The sequence below is a fragment of the Herpailurus yagouaroundi genome, unplaced genomic scaffold (genome assembly GCF_014898765.1).
Source record: "Herpailurus yagouaroundi ecotype Mexico unplaced genomic scaffold, PumYag 29, whole genome shotgun sequence".
NCBI lineage: Eukaryota > Metazoa > Chordata > Mammalia > Carnivora > Felidae > Herpailurus > Herpailurus yagouaroundi.
In genome coordinates, this window is record NW_024412377.1 from 108802767 (window position 1) to 108822079 (window position 19313).

The 19313-nt window shown below is 40.0% G+C and overlaps 1 protein-coding gene and 1 long non-coding RNA gene across 2 annotated transcripts; both read left to right on the forward strand.

Annotated features, from left to right (window-relative positions):
- The first annotated feature begins 1179 nt into the window (after positions 1–1179).
- LOC121015342 (uncharacterized) lies at positions 1180–18266 on the forward strand. The gene is made up of 3 exons (XR_005783775.1): positions 1180–1190; positions 7863–7868; positions 16163–18266. It is a non-coding gene; the product is annotated as an uncharacterized LOC121015342 (long non-coding RNA).
- Positions 13322–18134, forward strand: HTR1A (5-hydroxytryptamine receptor 1A). Its single transcript, XM_040452205.1, has one exon. It carries the CDS (start codon positions 14123–14125, stop codon positions 15389–15391), a length of 1269 nt encoding a protein of 422 aa, XP_040308139.1. The 5' UTR covers positions 13322–14122; the 3' UTR covers positions 15392–18134.
- Positions 18267–19313: the final 1047 nt, after the last annotated feature.

Here is a 19313-nt window from a genome sequence, read left to right on the forward strand (position 1 = left end):
GGTTTATTTATGGATTTTCTACTCTTTTTTATTGACTTATGTGTCTATTTTTATGCCAGTACCATTTTGTTTTGATTACTGATGCTTTGTAATTAACTTGAAGCGTGGGACTGTGATGCCTCCAGCTTCGCTTTGCTCTTTTCAGGATTGTTTGGCTATTCACAGTCTTTTGTGTTTGCATACAAATTTTACGATTGTTCCTTCTGAGAAAAATGCTGTTGGTATTTTGATAGGGATTGTATAAAATGTGTAGATTGCTTTGGATTGCATGGACATTTTAATAATATTTGTTCTTCCAATCCATGAGAATGGAATGTCTTTCTATTTCTTTGTGTGGTCTTCAGTTTCTTTCAACAGTATTCAGAGCACAGGTCTTTTACCTTTTTGGTTAAGTACCCTATTATTTTTGGTATGATTGTAAATGGGATTGATTCCTTAATTTCTCTTTCTGCTGCTTCATTTTTTGGTGTATAGAAAAGCAACAGATTTCTGTACATTGATTTTGTATTCTGTGAATTTACTGAATTCACGTATCAGTTCTAGTAGATTTTTGGTGGAGTCTGGATTTTCTACTTACTGATTTGGATGCCTTTTATTTCTTTTTGTTGTCTATTTGCTGTAGCTACAACTTCCATTACTATAATGAATAACAGTGGTGAGAGTGGATGTCCTTGTCTTTTTCCTGACCTTAGGGGAAAAGCTTTAGGTTTTTCATACATGGCCTTTATTATGTTGAGCATGTTCCCTTTTAACCCACTTTGTTGAGGGTTTTCATCATGAATAGATATTGCACTTTGTCAAATGTTTTTTTCTGTGTTTATTGAAATAATCATATAGTTCTTATCCTTTCTTTTATGGATGTGATGTATCACATGGATTGATTTACAAATATTGAACCACCCTTGCAACCCAGGAATAAATCCCACTCGATTGTGGTGAATGATTTTTTTAATGTATTGTTATATTTGGTTCACTAGTATTTTGTTGAGAATTTTTGCATCCATGTTCATCAAGGATTTGGCCTATGGTTTTCTATTTTAGCAGCGTCTTTATCCAGTTTTGGTATCAGGGTAATGCTACCCTCATAGAATAAATTTGGAAGTTTTCTTTTCTATTCTTTGGAATACTTTGAAAAAAAAGGTATTAGTTCTTCTTAAATGTTTGATAGAATTCACCTGTGAAGCTGTCTGGTCCTGGATTTTTTCTTGTTGGGAGTTTTTTGATTACTGATTCAATTTCTTTGGTAGTTATCAGTCTGTTCAAATTTTTTATTTCTCCCTGTTTTAGTTTTAGTTTTAGTAGTTTATGTGTTTCTGGGAATTTATTTCTTCTAGGTTGTTCAATTTGTTGGCATATTGTTTTTCATAATATTTTCTTATGATTATATTTCTGTGTTGTTGATTGTTATTTCTCCTCTTTTATTTGTGATTTTATTTATTTGAGTCTTTTCTCTTTTTATCTTGATAAATCTGGCTAGAGGTTTGACAATTTTCTTGATTTTTTCAAAGAGCCAGCCCCTGGCTTCATTGATCTGTTTTGTTGGTTTTTTAGTTTCTATATCATTTATTTCTGCCCTAATCTTTATTATTTCCTTCCTTCTGCTGGTTTTTGGTTTTGTTTGTTTTTCTGGTTCCTTTAAAGTGTAAGGTTAGGTTGTTTATTTGAGATTTGTTTTTGCTTCTTGAAGTTAATTTGTATTGCTACCAATTGTCCTCTTAGAATAGCTCTTGCTGCATCCTAGAGGTTTTGGACCATTGTGTTTTCATTTTCATTTGTTTGCATGTACTTTTTTATTTCTTTACTTCTTGGTTGACCCATTCATTCTTTAGTAGCATGTTATTTAACTCCATGTATTTGTGGACTGTCCAGATTTGTTTTTAAGGTTGACCTCTAGTTCCATAGCATTGTGGTCAGAAAATATGCATGGTATGACTTCAATCTTCTTCAGTTTGTTGGCGTTTGTTTTGTGGGCTAATATGTGATTTGTTCTGGAGAATTTTCTGTAAGCACTTGAAAAGAATGAAAAGAATGTGTATTCTGCTGTTTTAGGATAAAATGTTCTGAATATATCTGATAAATCCATCTGGCCCAATGTGTCATTCAAAGTCATTTCCTTGTTGATTTTGTTTAGATGAACTGTCCATTGATGTCAGTGGGGTGCTAGAGTCCCCTACTATTATTGTATTATTATGGATTCATTCCTTTACATTTGTTATGATCTCTTTTATTTATTTTGGTGTTCCTGTTTGATACATAAATATTTACAATTATGATATCTTATTATTGGATTGTGCCCTTTATTATTATATAGTGTCCTTTGTCTTTTGTTAGAGGCTTTGTTCTAAAGTCTATTTTGTCTGAGGTAAGAAATGCTGCTCTGGCTTTCTTTCGATGTCTATTTGCATGGTAGAGGTTTCTCCATCCCTTCACTTTCAATCTGCACAGGTATCTTTAGATCTAAAATGAACCTCATCTTGTAGGCAGCATATAGATGGATCTTGTTTTTTTATCCATTCTGTTGCCCTAAGTGTTTTGATTAGAGCATTTAGTCTATTTACATTCCAAGTAATTATTGATAGATATGAATTTAGTGCCATTTTATTACTTGTTTTGTGGTTGTTTCTGAAGATTTTCTCTGATTCTTTCTTGTCTTTCAGTCTTTCGTGTTTTGCTGATTTTCTTTAGTGATATATTTTGATTTCTCTCTTTATTATTTTCATGTTTATCAGTGGTTTTTGATATATGGTTACCATTAGGATTGTATACAATATCTTACGCATATAGCGGTCTATGTTAAGTTGATGGTCATTCTCCTCTCCTCTTCACGCTTTAGGTATATGTTATTATATTTTATAGTCTTTTTTTTTTGGTGAATTCCCTGACTAATTGTTTGCAGAAAGATTATTTTTAGTCCTTTTGTGTTTCCTAACTTCATACAGTCACTTTTGGTCTCTGCTTTCCACACAGAGTCCCCTTTAATATTTCTTGCAGGGCTGGTTTAGTGATCACGAACTCCTTTAGTTTTTATTTGGGAAACTCTTTATCTCTCCTGTTCTGAATGATAGTCTTTCTGGATAGAATATTCTTGGCTGCAGATGTTTCTCATTCAACCCTTTGAATATATCATGTCACTGCCTTCTGATTTGGAAAGTTTCTGTTGAAAAATCTTCTCCTGCTAGGCTTATGGGTTTTCTCTTCTAAGTTACTGACTTCTTTTGTCTTGCTGCTTTTAAGATTTTTTCTTTACCATTATATTTTGAAAATTTAATTATAATATGTCTTGGTATTGGCCTGCTTTGGTTGATTTTGATGGGAGTTCTCTGTGCCTCCTGGATCTGGATATCTGTTTCCTTCCTCAGAGTAGGGAAGTTTTCAGCTACTATTTCTTCAAATAACTTTTCTGCCCCCTTTTCTCTCATGTTCTTCTTCTGGGACTCATATAATATGAATGCCCCTATATTTGGTGGAGTCTCTGAGTTCCCTAAGTCTATTTTTATTTTGTGTAATTCTTTTTTCTCTCTTTTGTTCAGCTTGACTATTTTCCATTACTCTGTCTTCTAGGTCATTAGTTCATTATTCTGTTTCTTCCCATTGTTCTATTTGTTCTGTTAAGTGTGTTCCTCATTTTGTTTATTCAGCCCCATATCTCTGCTATGTTATTACTTATCTCTGTGTTAAGGGTCTCCCTCATGTTTTTACTCTTTTCTCAAGTCCAGTGAGTATCCTCGTGATCATTTCTTTAAATTCTCTATCAGGTATGTTACTTAGATGTTTCGCTTAGATCACTGGCCTTATCTTTGTCCTATTCTTTCATTTGGATAAATTTCCCTGTCTTCTCATTTTGTCTGCCTGTTTGTCTATTTCCATGTGTTAGGAAAGTCAACTATATCTTCCTTCTGCTGTTAGCACAGGGCCCAATGCAGGGCTCCAACTCATGAACTGCGAGAGCATGACCCAAGCCAAAGTCAGATGCTTAACTGACTGAGCCACCCAGGCGCCCCAGATGACATTTAGTTTTAAACATGGGATGGGGTGAGCTTCGGGTCCTCCTACTCTATCATCTTCCCAAGCTCTTCCCATTTAATTGGCATTTACCAAATTGCCCAATTTAGAAATAACAGTGGAAAACAGAAAATAGCTAGAATTGGATGATGATAATAGCATATATCAAAATTTGTTAGATGTAGCTAAAATGCAATTTCAAATGAAACATATATTTCTAAATTCATATGCTAAACATCATTTTATATTTAATGAACTAATTGTAAAACTTAAGAGTTAGAAAAAAACAACAAAATTCCCTGAGAAGAATACAAAACATAATAAAGATAAAAGCAGAAATTAAGCAAATAAAAAACAGTCACTGGAGAGGATCAGCAAAGATAAAGGTTGCATCTTTTATAAAACCAGTAAAATTGTTGTGGCTGATCAAAAATAAAAGGGAGGGGCGCCTGGGTGACTCAGTCGGTTGGGCGACCGACTTCAGCTCAGGTCATGATCTCGCAGTCAGTGAGTTCGAGCCCTGCGTCGGGCTCTGTGCTGACAGCTCAGAGCCTGGAGCCTGTTTCAGATTCTGTGTCTCCCTCTCTCTCTGACCTTCCCCCATTCATGTTCTGTCTCTCTCTGTCTCAAAAATGAATAAACGTTAAAAAAAAAAAATAAGGGAAAAGTCTCACAAGGATAACATTAAGGATGAAAACAAGATATTCGCTGCAGACATAGAGAAGTTCATTGATTTAAACAACTTAGTAAAAATAAAGACATTTTTATTTTTTTTAAATTTTTTTTAACGTTTATTTATTTTTGAGACAGAGAGAGACAGAGCATGAACGGGGGAGGGTCAGAGAGAGAGGGAGACACAGAATCCGAAACAGGCTCCAGGCTCTGAGCTGTCAGCACAGAGCCCGACGCGGGGCTCGAACTCACGGACCACGAGATCATGACCTGAGCCGAAGTCGGCCGCTTAACCGACTGAGCCACCCAGGTGCCCCGAAAATATTTTTAAAGAAAACTATATCTGAACATTGACTCTAGAAATATTAGAAAACCTGAATTATCTTGGAACCACTAAAGTAATTGCATCAGAAGTTAAACACATACTCACCAAGAAAAATCAGGTCCAAATGTTTTTACAGAGAAGTTTTACTAAATAGTTTTACCAAACAGATAACTGAGTTCTTATAAAAACTATTTCAGAGAATAACAAAGTGAGGAAGTATTCCATACCTCATTTTTATAAGGTTGGCATAACTTTTGATAGTGATACTAGTCCTATGAAGAATCATTACAAGAAGCAACAGTACGAGAAGGGAAACTTGTAGACAAATCTCACTGGGGATTAGATGTAAGATGTAAAACAAAATATTAGTGACATAAATCTAGAATAAAACTGAAAATAAAACTTCTTTACCCTGATTAAGTATATATACCTTTCAGACATACACTGTGTTGTGTAGCATTAGAAATACTGTCTCTGGCATCATTAATGAGGTGAGCCATTATGCAGTCATATCACTGCATTTCTGAAATATTAAACTTAAGTACAGTTCATTAGGAAACAAAAAGGTAAGTGCCAAAAGCTTAGAGAGAAAGATAGATTGTAATGTTTGTGGATTGTTAAGTTGTTAATATAGAAAAACAAACAGAATCTACAGACATTTTAAAGTGAATTACATCAGGAGCCCCTGGGTGGCTCAGGCAGTTAAGCATCCGGCTTGGTCTCAGGTCATGATCTAGCAGTTTGCGGGTTCAAGCCCTGTGTCAGGCTCTGTGCTCACAGCTCAGAGCCTGGAGCCTGCTTCGGATTCTGTGTCTCCCTCTCTCTGTCCCTTCCCTGTTCATGCTCTGTCTCTCTCTGTATCTCAAAAATGAATGTTTAAAAAAATAAAAATAAAATTAAGTACACCAAAGATAAATCAACTTAAAAAGTTAACCACATTCTATATACCTAAAACAATTGAAAATATAATTTAAAAACATTCACATTAGCTATCACCTATACAAATACAATCACAATAACAACAAAATGAGGTACTTGGGGGAAAAAAAATCTACCAAAAGCTGTTCATGCCATTAATGGAGAAAATTAAAAACTTTACTGAAAAGCAAGAAAGAGCTAAATAAATGGTTAAGAAGATTCACATATAATATTTAATATCATAAAGATATCTGTTCTTTCCACATTATCACAATTGTAAGAAAAATTCCACAACAGTTTTGTGTAGACATATGGGAATGGTATATAAAAGTTGATTCAACATTAATATGTATATTAACATAAAGGGCCAACAGCAGCCAAGAAACTTTTAAGGAAGAATAAAGAGCAGATATTATGAGATATTAAGTTTATTTTAAAAAGTAAGACACTGTATTTTTGGAATGGAGATAGACTAATTAAAGACAATAGAGAGCCCAGCAAACTCACCTGTATGTGAAAACATAATGTATGATGGAGGAGACTGCAAAACAGGGAAAGAAAGGATTGACCATTAAATAAATGGTTTGGGGTAATTTTGAAGTCCTACAGTAAAAATTAAAGCAGATCCCTACCTCACATGATATACTCAAAAGCCAAATCTAGATGAACTAAATATGAAGCTAGAAAAAAAATTGTTGACTTTTATCTTTATGACCTCAAGGTAGAAAAATATGTTTTAAGCAAAACACAAAATGCACAGAACAAAACCAGAAATATTCATTGATGTTACATTGAAAAATATAAATTCATCGAAAGACACTTTCAAAAAGCAAAAGCTGAGCCAAAGTGTGGGAGACAATATCTTCAATAATACAAATGACAAACAATGAATACCTGTAATAGAGAATGGACTTTAAAATTTTAATCAGTGAGTAAAGAACAATAGCAAAGAACCCAGTTTAAAGGTAAGCACAAACTATGCTCCAATAATTCACAGCAAAGAAACATGAAACTACACTCAACCTTGATGAAGCAATGAAAACGTACACATTTTTAGTGGTTGTATTAGTTTCCTTGGGCTGCCATATTAAAATGCCACCAACTGGGTGGGTCGAATCAACAGAAACGTATTTTCTCACCATTCAGGATGCTAGACGCCTGAAATGTTAGTGTTGGCACAGCATAAACTCTCTGATGGGGAGACTTGTCTGTTTTTGATGATAGTCCTTGATGTTACTTGGCTTGTGGCAGCGTTAAGTCCAATTTCTGTCTCTTGTGTTCACATGGTGTTCTTCCCTGTTTGTGTGTCTTCATGGGGTTCTCCTCTCTTTGTGTTTTTGTCCAAATTTCCTTTAGTTTCTAAGAGTATCACTCTTTTGATTAGGGCCCACCCTCAGTGCACATGACCTCATTTTAACTTGACTACATTGCAAAGATGCTATTTCCAAAAAGCTCACAGTAACAGACACTGAATCCTTTATATCCTTTTGGGTAACACAAGTCAACCGGCAACAGTGATCATGCAATTTTATACGTTAGTATGATGTATACTAAAATTAGTCTAAATCTGCGAACATTGAGTTAGGGCGCATCCCAGTAATTTGACTTCTGGCTGCTTAGATCCTTGCTACCCTAAGTATGGTCTGTAAGTTAGCAAGATGAGTGTCACCTGGGAGCTTGGTAGACATGCAGAGTCTTGGGCCCCACCCCAGACTTATAGTGTCAAAATCTGTATTTAAGCAAGATCCGCAGGTGATTTGTTTGAAAAGTATTGATCTAGTTTACATTAGTTAAAAGAAGACATGCACATGAATGCTCATTGAACTATTGTTTATAAAAGCAAATATTTAGAGACGTCTTAAAGTCTCACTAAACAGAGAATGGATAAATAATTTGTGGTATTATTCATACAATTTAAGTCTATACAGTAATGAAAGTAAATGAGCTAGAGGTGCTTCTATCAACACAGATGAATTTCACAAAGATAATGTTAAGGCAAAAAAGAAAGTTGCAAAAGAATGTATAGAGAATGATATCATTTCTGTATGGCTTAGTGACACACACGGATGATATAAAAGTATGAAGTAATTTATAAGAACGACAAACACTTGAGAGCAAACAGGGGAATCAGCGAATCATAGTATCATACTATCTTACTATTCTTGTCCTTAAGTTTTTCTTAATCATACAAGTATTTAGTGTATTAATCTTTACAATACATTATTCTTACTTTTTGGTAAATCTTAAATAATGCATAATAAAGTGAGAAAATTTAAGGAAAAATTTAAGTCTAATGAATGGGAGAGTAGTGATTTGAATCCAAAACTGTGGCCCTGAGCCACTATTACCAACTAACATATCACTGCTTGAATAGACCAAGTGGCACAGTTATAGATTGGTATCTTATAATCAGAATTATATGGGGCGCGTGGGAAGTCGGTTGAACGTCCGACTTCCGCTCAGGTCATGCTCTCACAGTTCGTGAGTTCGAGCCCCGCGTCGGGGTCTGTGCTGACAGCTCGGAGCCTGGGCCTGCTTCAGATTCTGTGTCTCCCTCTCTCTCTGCCCCTCCCCTGCTCATGCTCTGTCTCTCCCTGTCTCAAAAATAAATAGACATTTAAAAAATTATAATCATAATTGTAGCTTTTATATAAGGGACATGTTTTAAAACAAGATTAAAATAATGCATCAAATATTGGATTTAGTTTTATGACAAAAATGTGACTTGCTAAAGCTAGTAAAAATGTAGGCATTTCCTTCCAACTACTGTTACATTAACACAGTAATTAAATTTTGTTTCAAATAATCATTAGACAGAATTTAATTTCCAACTATCCTTAGATTAACAGGAAATATTGAGCTAACACTCTAAACATGTTTCTCATCTCAACCATGTTCTTTTTTTTTTTATAATTGTTTTAATGTTCATTTATTTTTGAGAGAGAGAGAGAGCAAGTGGGAGATGGGCAGAGAGAGAGGGACACACAGAATCCCAAGCAGGCTCCAGGCTCTGAGCTGTGAGCACAGAGCCGGACGAGGAGCTCGAACTCACGAACCCTGAGATCATCACCTGAAATGAAGTCAGACACTTAACTGACTGAGCCACCCTAGTGCCCCTCAACTATGTTCTTATCCTTTCAGAAGTGAGTCCTGAAAATATTGTCAGTAAGAAAGCAGTGTAGACGGATTGAGCTCAGGAAAGTACATTTACTAACACCTGCCACTAACTTTCTTAATTACCCGTAAGCAAAAGTACTGGCTTTTTAAAAATCATACTTTTATACATTTTATTGGGATCTATTAATTTCAAGTATTTACGTTATGCTTTTAAACAAATGGTTAAGCTCCCAGAAAAAGGGAAGACTTCTGTTCAGTAGTGATTACTGAACTTTTGTTGACATGTTTTTTCCCCCTTCAATAACTTGTGATATAAGTCAAGAAGTTTTGGAATGCAGAGGTCAAATCTATCTTTATTCACTTGTCTTATACTCAGAATTTTCTAAAGAATTGCAAACTTACCAGATACTTTAAGCAATAGGAAGAATGTCACATCCATGTGCAAATTGTTTTCACAATAAATTCTCACCTGACCGAGCTCTTGCTTTTTCACGAAGCCTATGTAATTCTCTTTCTTCACACTGCTCAGCAGTTATCAGTAGAGAGAGAATATTATTACTTTGCATCCCTGTTACTTACTCTGATTGTTTAAGCTGTTGGGTATTTATTGAGACCATTTAGTCTTCACGAGTGAATGATAACATTGATTTTACTACTGAGGAAACAAGAAGGTCAGTCAACTTTCCCAAGGTCCCACAACTAGGGAATATATGTTACATTATTTTCACTCTCCATATGTTGTGGTTTTAGCATGCGTATTCAATAAACCAGGTCAATCTTAATGGTTCCAGGAGCACAGACTGAGGCTCCACTGTTTGTGTTTTTGTACTGAAAATCAAGTGCAGTTCTGGGCCTCTAAGAAGTGCCCGACATGTAGACATAGCACTGAAGGAATGATACCACCAGGGGCGTGGTGGGGGGGGGTGGGGATGGTGAGGCTTGACACACAGAAAAAGTATACTCAGTTTTACAGGAGCATTTTTTCTCTTGCATTTTGGTTACATTTTTTTTTTTTTTATACATGCCCAGTTAATTCTTACTGATACTCAGAAGACCACATTTCCTAAATTATTTAAGCAAACATTTCTCTTTGAAGTTTGTTTTTTTTTTTTTTTTCTCACTAGTGAATTCCAGTAAATCCATAGTTCTGGAAGAACTACAATTGCCCTATTGCTTTACTATTTGATGACTAAATTCAGAAAGGTATTTTTATATTAAAAAAATGATCTATCTTAGTTTCCACTTGAAAAAAACTAAAAACTTTGTTTAATAGCTTTTAGAAATCACTTTTGCAATCTCCTAAGTACATTTTCAACTCTTGACTATGTAAAATATTTTCTTATTAATAGAAAATTCAGAAATAATTTGGGGATTGTTGATAAACTCATCAATTACCGAGAAACCTCAACCATTACTAAACCTTCAGTAATGATAGGACATTCAGAGTTTATAGCAAATATCTTTTTAAAATATATTATCAGCTTAATACCTTTTTATCTTATGTCCCTGGTCAAAGAACGACATTAAAATGCAGGGCCTGTATCAAATTTCCTGTGAAAATGTTAAAAATCTTTATCTCTCATGAACTATTTTAGAGAAATTTCACATGATGGATGATGTATCATACTCCAGATCCATAACTGACAAGTTGCGTCTAGCAAATTCAAAGAAGAAATAAAAGCCGAATGACTGCAAGGTTTTCGTTTTTGTGTTTGTTTTTCAAATGACGTCCTCAATAACATCCATTTTAAGGCTAGATTTTCTTTAGGCTAAATTCCGAGGCCTTGATGAACAAGAGCCTAACTATCCAGTTCTTTGGTTTGCACCATTTTCTCCTGGCATATCTGGGATTCTGTGTCTTTAAGGGTTAAACACAGAAGAATAGGCAAAGCATGAACATGAAGAAATGCAATGTCATTGTGCTTTTAATATATATCACAGTGTTATCAGTTCAATAAAGGGTTGTATAGTTAACTATTAGCCACATGAAGGTTGATCCCATAATCAGTGCTATATATCCTTTTCGCATTTTTATTTTCTTCGTAGTGTTCAGAAGAGTGCCTAAAAATCTTGTTATAAATGTTAAGAAATGAAATGTTTGATATCATGTACACTATTCCTATGGAAAACATGAAGTACTTGCGATTTTTTTCAACTTATAAAAATGCTGCATCATTGAATATTATAGCAGAATAACAAATGCCAGAGCTCATGAATATTATTAATTCCAGATTGAAATCATTTTAGCTTTCCTGAAAAGGAAAAAACAAAATTTTCACTTATTAAACCATTTAGGATCCAATAGATGAATGCATATTGCTGGCTGACATATTTATTGACATACATTTGTATGCACTAAATTTGACACATTCCTATTCAAGGATGTCTTTGATATGCATACATTTACTTTTTAAATTTTAAATTTCTTGTATTTTACTCTTTATTTATGTTATCAACTCTATTTCCAAAATTTCATCTTTGAAGAATCCAGATTTTAATTATTTTCCTTTTATAATTTTTGGATCCACAAATATACTTTAATAAAGCTATTTAGTTCTGTTTTTGTGAGGATATTTTAAAAGGGAATGAACACCTTCACAAATCTTAAAAAAGACATCTTCAGAGTCTGTAGCCAGTATTGCTGTGTATACTTATCTCTTTCTTTTTGATGCCATGAATCATTATAAATGTCAGGTTCATTATTGTGGCATGCTGAAATGATTGAGTGGGAACTGTGCCCAGCATCACATTGTAAAACAATCCATCCCCAAACACATTGCCCTGGACTGTATGCATCAGCCAAATTAGATTTTCTTTGACGCTTTGGTGATTGCTCTTTTGTTTGGTCATGGAGAATTCAAAGCCATAAAATTCAAGAGTTCAAATTTGAACACAATATTAATATTATTGCTATCTGTGGTGAATCTGTGCATGTTAACTAGAGTCATACCTGTCATATCTGCTTGTAGGATTGGATTCTGCACTTTCCCTTCGCTCCAGTCCTGCAATCAGAATGTACAAGTGAATTTTGTTGTGCTATGTTTTTTTCTAGATTAGGAATCCCATTCTTTACTTATGTTCAAATGGGATTAAATTTGCCTTTCTTGGTAAAAGAAGCATCTTAGAAGCAACCCATGGTAGTGGATTCATTTTCTATGTTGTCAACCCCATTTGCAAAATCTGATACTCCCCCCCTCCCCCCACCCTTGGTGAACATGTCCAAACGTACGAGCTCCAAAGTGCAGCCTTTGTTAGCACAAAACCAACACAGGTGAAGATGTTTACATAGGTCTATTAATACCCAGTTCCTGGATAGAATCTACGAATTGCTGATGCTGTGAGCTTTCAAAAAGAGCTGGAAAATAGAATAGGCTTGATATACAAGATTAAGAGCAAAATAGGGCAATAAAAGAAATTTTTGAAGAAAATAGAAGATATACAAAATTCAATATTACTTTTTTTTTTAATAACCGTATTTTTCTTTCTTGAAGTTATGGGATTGCCACAATACTTGCTTAATTTCTGCAAGTCAAAGGTTTCTAGATGGCGCTCCAAAGCATTTGCCGGAAGGTGGCGACATAAGCCCTTGTTGCCTAGAGCTGTCCCAAGTGCTGAAGACCATTTCGGCGCTTAAGAGAAACTGCGGGCCAGCGACCAGGGGTTCCACCAAGTTCTCCCTAGAGGTTTGCAGGCTGTGATAAAAGAAGCAAAAGGCTGTATAAAACGCCCAACGTTATTTACAGAACAGTGGCGAAAGATTCCCTTCTCTAAATTTACTCGCCACGAAGCTATGAAACATGGTAATGTTTATTGACATTAAAAAAGCAATGGTGATGGATAGGCGTATTTGTGTGTGTGTGTGTGTGTGTGTGTGTGTGTGTGTAATACATACCGAATTGAGTTTTTTCTTCACTTTGACATGCTGCTATTTATCTGTCCGGTGACGCGCCCTTTAGAATCCCTCTCCCCGCTAATTCCCCAAGGTTAAAAATAAATAAATAAAGCTACAGGAAACATCCTCCCCAAGGGAGTCGGGCTGAACTGTCAGATAATGAACAGGATGGCTTCTTTCATAAGCTAAAACACACTTCGTCTTCTTTCCATCAATTAACAATAATTTACAGACTAATGCAAGGGCTGTCTACCTACCCATTCAGGTTCCCTGTGGCTCCATTTCTCATTTCCTATTGTCACTCTGTGCTGCTAACTCTTCTTAACAATTTGACAGAAATATGAAGCAACGGATAGTTAGGATTGTTTTTAGTTAGGATTGTGAGAGGCGGAGTTATATGTTGTAATATCGGTGTGACCAGCGGAGGATCCGGTGAAAGTGGATTCTGAATCTCTGCCGACAAAAAGGGGCTAGAAGGAAAAGACGCTTAGCTAGAGGGAGAGGAGGGCGGGGACCCAGAGGAAAGAGACACTCAGGGTTGGGGAAGTGTTAGGAGGGGAGGGTTAGCGTAGGAGGGAGGGCCACCGTCGTAGCCTCGGAGCGACACAGAGGGATAAAGAAAGGGGAGTGAGAAGGAAGAGGGAGACTGAACGAGGGCTGAGAAGGGAGAGGGAGAACGGGGAGAGAAGGCTTAAGAGAAAGAGAGGAGACAGGAGGAGAGAGTGGCAAAGAGGAAGGGAGAGACGGAGGAAGAGATCACAGAGTGACCGCAGAGGACGAGGTTTCTCTATTCCAGATACTTCTAAGACCGAAGATTGTTTGCTAGTGGGGAGACTCCAGCTCCGGCAGCCAGTTGAGCAGCGGCAGAGTAAAATGGACAGTGAGAAACAGACGTTCCAGCCACCTCTCGGCCGCTCAGAGGTCCCGGAGCTGTTCTCTGGCGAACTCCTTTCCCCGCTGGAGTCTCGGAGCCTGCTGGACCAACGGAGCCCACGGAGCTCCTAGAAGCTGCTCCTCGGAGATGCCCTCGCCCGAGCAGTAAGAACTTCCTGCTTGAGTCCCGGCGTTTCCTCCACCTGGAACTCCCCCGGGGGGGGGGGGGGGGGGGGGGGGGTAGAAGACCCCAGGGGGAGGGGCGAGGGGGATCCTAAGGCAGCTCTTTCTCCCCTCCCCCTCCCCCCGCTGGGCGCGCAGGCATGGATGTGCTCAGCCCTGGACCTGGCAACAACACCACCTTGTCCGAGGGTCCCTTCGGGACACGCGGCAACGCTACTGTCATCTCCGACGTGACCTTCGGCTACCAAGTGATCACCTCTCTGCTGCTGGGCACGCTCATTTTCTGCGCGGTGCTGGGCAATGCTTGCGTGGTGGCCGCGATCGCCCTGGAGCGCTCCCTGCAGAATGTGGCCAACTATCTCATCGGCTCGCTGGCTGTCACCGATCTCATGGTGTCGGTGCTGGTGCTGCCCATGGCTGCGTTGTACCAGGTGCTCAACAAATGGACACTGGGACAGGTCACCTGTGACCTATTCATTGCCCTCGACGTGCTGTGCTGCACCTCGTCCATCCTGCACCTGTGTGCCATTGCGCTGGACAGGTACTGGGCCATCACGGACCCCATCGACTACGTGAACAAGAGGACGCCCCGGCGCGCCGCTGCGCTCATCTCCCTCACTTGGCTCATTGGCTTCCTTATCTCCATCCCGCCCATGCTGGGCTGGCGCACCCCCGAAGACCGCTCGGACCCCGACGCGTGCACGATTAGCAAGGACCATGGCTACACTATCTATTCCACCTTTGGAGCCTTCTACATCCCTTTGCTGCTAATGTTGGTTCTCTACGGGCGCATTTTCCGAGCTGCGCGCTTCCGCATCCGCAAAACAGTCAAGAAGGTGGAGAAGAAGGGAGCGGACACCCGCTTTGGTGTGTCGCCAGCCCGGCAGCCCAAGAAGAGCGTAAATGGCGAGCCAGGGAGCAGAGAATGGAGGCAGGGCGTGAACAAGGCAGGGGGGGCTCCGTGCACCAATGGCGCGGTGAGGCAGGGTGACGACGGCGCCGCCCTGGAGGTGATTGAAGTGCACCGGGTGGGCAACTCCAAAGAGCACCTGCCGCTGCCCAGCGAGGCCAGTAGTATCCCTTGCGCCCCCGCCTCCTTCGAGAAGAAGAATGAGCGCAACGCCGAAGCCAAGCGCAAGATGGCCCTGGCCAGAGAAAGGAAAACGGTGAAGACGCTGGGCATCATCATGGGCACATTCATCCTCTGCTGGCTGCCCTTCTTCATCGTTGCCCTGGTCCTGCCCTTCTGCGAGAGCAGCTGCCACATGCCCACGCTTCTGGGCGCCATAATCAACTGGCTGGGCTACTCCAATTCTCTGCTCAACCCGGTCATTTACGCCTACTTCAACAAAGACTTCCAAAACGCGTTTAAGAAGATCATCAAGTGCAAGTTCTGCCGCCGAAGATGATGGACGAGTCGTCCACAAGTAGGCCCGCCCCATCCTCTCTGCCTCCTCCAGCCCTCTGGAATCAACACCTCTGATAGCCTGCTACTTTTCCCGACTTTCTCAGCTGCTGGGTCCGCCGCTTCCAGACCTCCTCCCTCCTCCCCCCCTCCCTAATCCCCCGTCCCCTAATCCCCTGTCCCCTAATCCCTTGATCGGAGGGTGTGCGCTTTGGGCAAAGAGGCCCCCAAAGGTGGGGCTGGAGGGCCTGGGAAACTACCTGGGTCTGTGAGTAGCGACCTTGGCTCACACTTTGGCCTCGGAATCAGTGTTGATCCTTGTAGTTGCCTCCTCCCTCTTCGGCACTCCACATCTTCGCGGCGGAAGTTTGAGCCTCAGCGGTTCAAGGCAAAAAAATCTACGCAGAAAAATAAACTGTATACCCAGCCGCCGCGCCCACTAACGGCTCCCACCTAATCGCCCCACTGTTAGAACTTGAATTTAAGGTTCAGAAGTTTGCTTCATTACCTAGACCCAACCCTGGCCCGCACTCCTACCCTAGAAACTCACTTTTTTTTTTTTTCCAGTTTCATCCCTTCTTTCGAGCTTCCCTTTGCGCCCTCGCCAGTCCCTATGCATTGGTTTGCTAGTAGGGAAAGGCTGGAGGTTCTGTTTTCCCAGTGCCTGTGATGTCCCTGGGAATCCCCGCTTCCCTGTGTAGACTCGCTGAATAACTCTTTTGCGCACAGCCCCATGCTCTGTTTTCTTGGATTCCAAACAAGTGGCCAGAAGCAGTGGACTTGTAAGTACAAGCAAGGCTGGGCCAGTGGGGGAGAGCGAGGCGGGAGTGAGGAACGATTGTATCCGTGCTTGCCTTCGTGTCAGCACTCACCAAAGAAACTGACAACCAGTGGGATGGGAGAACGGACTTCTGTTTGTACAGGCTGGTGGCGAGTCTGCACGTTCTGGCATCGCCACTTACCCACCCCGGCCATGCCCGCCAGCCAAGGTGTGCGTGCTGGGGACCCCCAGAGGCCTAAAGGTTCGCGCGCCTACCCAGCCAGCTGCTGTCTGCTTTGCACTTAGCGCGCGCGCGCGCGCGCGCGGAGATGTAACCCAAACCAGAGCCATCCCTCCGCCTGCGCCGCGGAACGCGCAGAAGCGCGAATAAACAACACGGTTTGAGAAAGCACGGGGAGCTAGGTCAGGCGGGAGGGGAGAGACCAGGGGAGGCAAAGAGGTGTTGGTGTCCGGCGCGCAGGCCGTCCTGCAGATGACGCTCCCCGTGGAACCTGAGAGGGCAGTTGCATCTACAGAACGCAGACTCTTTCCGCCTAATTCACCCCCTGTCCTGTTGGATAGTATAGTTCTGTTTAGCGCGTCCTAACGTTACATGGGATTTGTTCTGCAAGACGTCTGGGACACGTAGCTACTAGGACTTTGCTTTCCAAATAGGAATTCCGGGCTTCCAATCGAATGGGTCCCGATAGGTTTAGTACTGCCTGGAACCTCACAGGCGGTTACTTTAAATAATGGGACCCCAAAGACTAGTTAACTAGTTAGGGGTGCTCTCCCTTCGGAGTCCCCGAGAATCTTGTACAGGGTTATATTCGCTCCTTGGCCTGATGTGAGCCACAGGTCCAGGACAAACCGGTTTCTTGCCATTTGACTATGTGGAGCACTCCAAGCCTTCTCCCCCCAAAAGTTACTCTTTTGGCCTTGCCATTCCTGCTGAGAAACTAGTTACAATCTTTACTGCCCCCAGAAGGGAAGTTATTTTGGTGCTCCGTTTGAATGTAAATTTCCATCCACGGGACTGGGATCAAGAGGTTTGTTAGTGAGATGTAGCCTCTAATTTTCTGATGAATACCGGTTGTGTTTTACCGTAACTGCACAAAGTTACTGGTTTTTTCTGCCGTCTCCCTTCAACTCTACCTTTTGAATGATTGCGTCTGCTGTTTTGAGAACAGTGTTGGAAAAGTTGCCAATGGAAACTTCACTTGTGTTCATAATATTAAGAAGGTGAAAAGACAGTTCTATCACTGAAGCCATTTTATTGTTTGTCCGCTGAACAAAGCCTCCATTTGGTATCTTTTTCTCGTACCGAAACTGAGAGTAAGTATCATATCCCGTTAAAACAGAGAAAGTTTAAGAACTCTGGACACTCAGTGGATGGTTTGTTGATGCATAGGTAATGCTGATAAGGGGCTAAGGTGGAGCAAATAAGGTAGATATCTTAAGTCCAAAAATTATTCACCTGAAAATTCAATTTTTTTTTGCTCACAATAATTTCAGTACAGCTGTATGAAAAAAATGCACTTTCTGTATGTCTTCCTTAATTTTTTGAACAAATTATATATACATATAAAATAATTCAAGCTCAAAATTTGCTTACCCAAATTATGCCTTGGCCAGCAAGTATTACATTCGAAGGGCTGAGTCCTCCATTTACTTGTGTCATTTACAGCACTGTATGCCAATGGTTTCTGGACATTTATTCTTCCTGCTTTGGAGGAATTACGTGAAAGTGGGGGAGGAGCATCCAATTGGAGTACAATTGCCAAGGCAATAGAGAAATTTGGGGAATAAGTGCATAGCAGTAAACAGCCCCTGATGCTTCTTATTTCTTTTAGTATTTGTATTAAGATAAAGTATATATGCATCAAAATTGGCCTTCACTCTTCTCTGTGACAATAAAAGACTTTATTAATGGTAATGCTACAATAAACTGATATCAATAATACATGCATCTTTATTTTAATCAGAATTACTGTCTACTTGTATTTATTTGTATTATTTAAAAATCGAAGTTAAAAAATACACTTGTCAGGAGAAGATTCTGCTATATAAATCAGGGTTATGACACTTAGGGCAATAAATTCAGTTTTTAGTGCTGAAACTCAGTCTAAAGGAGTGATTTCTTTAAAAAAACACACACACAAAAATCCTATCTCTGAAAAGAGGAGGTCATATATCATCATTTAGCCACAAAACCATGAATTTTCCCTGACTGACACCTACAGTTAGGACTTAGACATTTGTCTAAGTAATATCGACAGGGCAGGAGACATGAAGCAGAGAAATGCAGTCTCTGTAAAATCAACGAGGCCCCATCCTGTCTTTTTATTATTTTTTAAAAAATTTTTTTAACGTTTATTTATTTTTGAAACAGAGACAGAGCATGAACGGGGGAGGGTCAGAGAGAGAGAGGGAGACACAGAATCTGAAACAGGCTCCAGGCTCTGAGCTGTCAGCACAGAGCCGGACGCGGGGCTCGAACTCACAGACCGCGAGATCATGACCTGAGCCGAAGTCGGCCACTTAACCGACTGAGCCACCCAGGGGCCCCCATCCTGTCTTTTTAAAGCAGTGGACAGTCTGACACCCCTCCTCTGTCTTCCCCACCACCTCCTGCTACAGGAAAATGGCTTCACCTGGTTTCAAATAAAGTAACTCATTGTTCTGGGGTTTGTCCAGCAGTTAAAAGTGGAGAGGCATTTTCCTTTCTGGCTGGGTCTCAGCTGATAGTGGGGTTCTATATATAAGATCTATTACGATGTCAAATTATTTTTATGCTCTGTTTGCCCCTATTGAAATCATCAGGAATGCCTCTTATTTCCCAGGTTTTGGTTGTCAATTCCACCGCTTTCTGGTGTCAGAATGATGGCTGCAGGGCAAGGTGAACCCAGGTACACTGTAAGGGGAAAACACAGGTCAGGGATATTTTGGCCACAGAAGAGAGCACCTTTGAAGCTTCACGAACCCTTGTTCAGGCAACACGTGTATCTAAATATTCTCCCAATAATGAAACGTAAAGACAGAGGAATTGAGAGAAGAAAAACTGTCTGGAAGTTCTCATATGAAAGCTATTACATAAATGTGTCCCTGACCTTGAGGAAATTGATGCATTTGGAACCTTTGTCTTTTAGAGTCTGGCTATCTCCCT

Bases quoted from the DNA above. Each gene is read 5' to 3' on its own strand.
- HTR1A (XM_040452205.1), top strand. From the start codon at position 14,123: ATGGATGTGCTCAGCCCTGGACCTGGCAACAACACCACCTTGTCCGAG.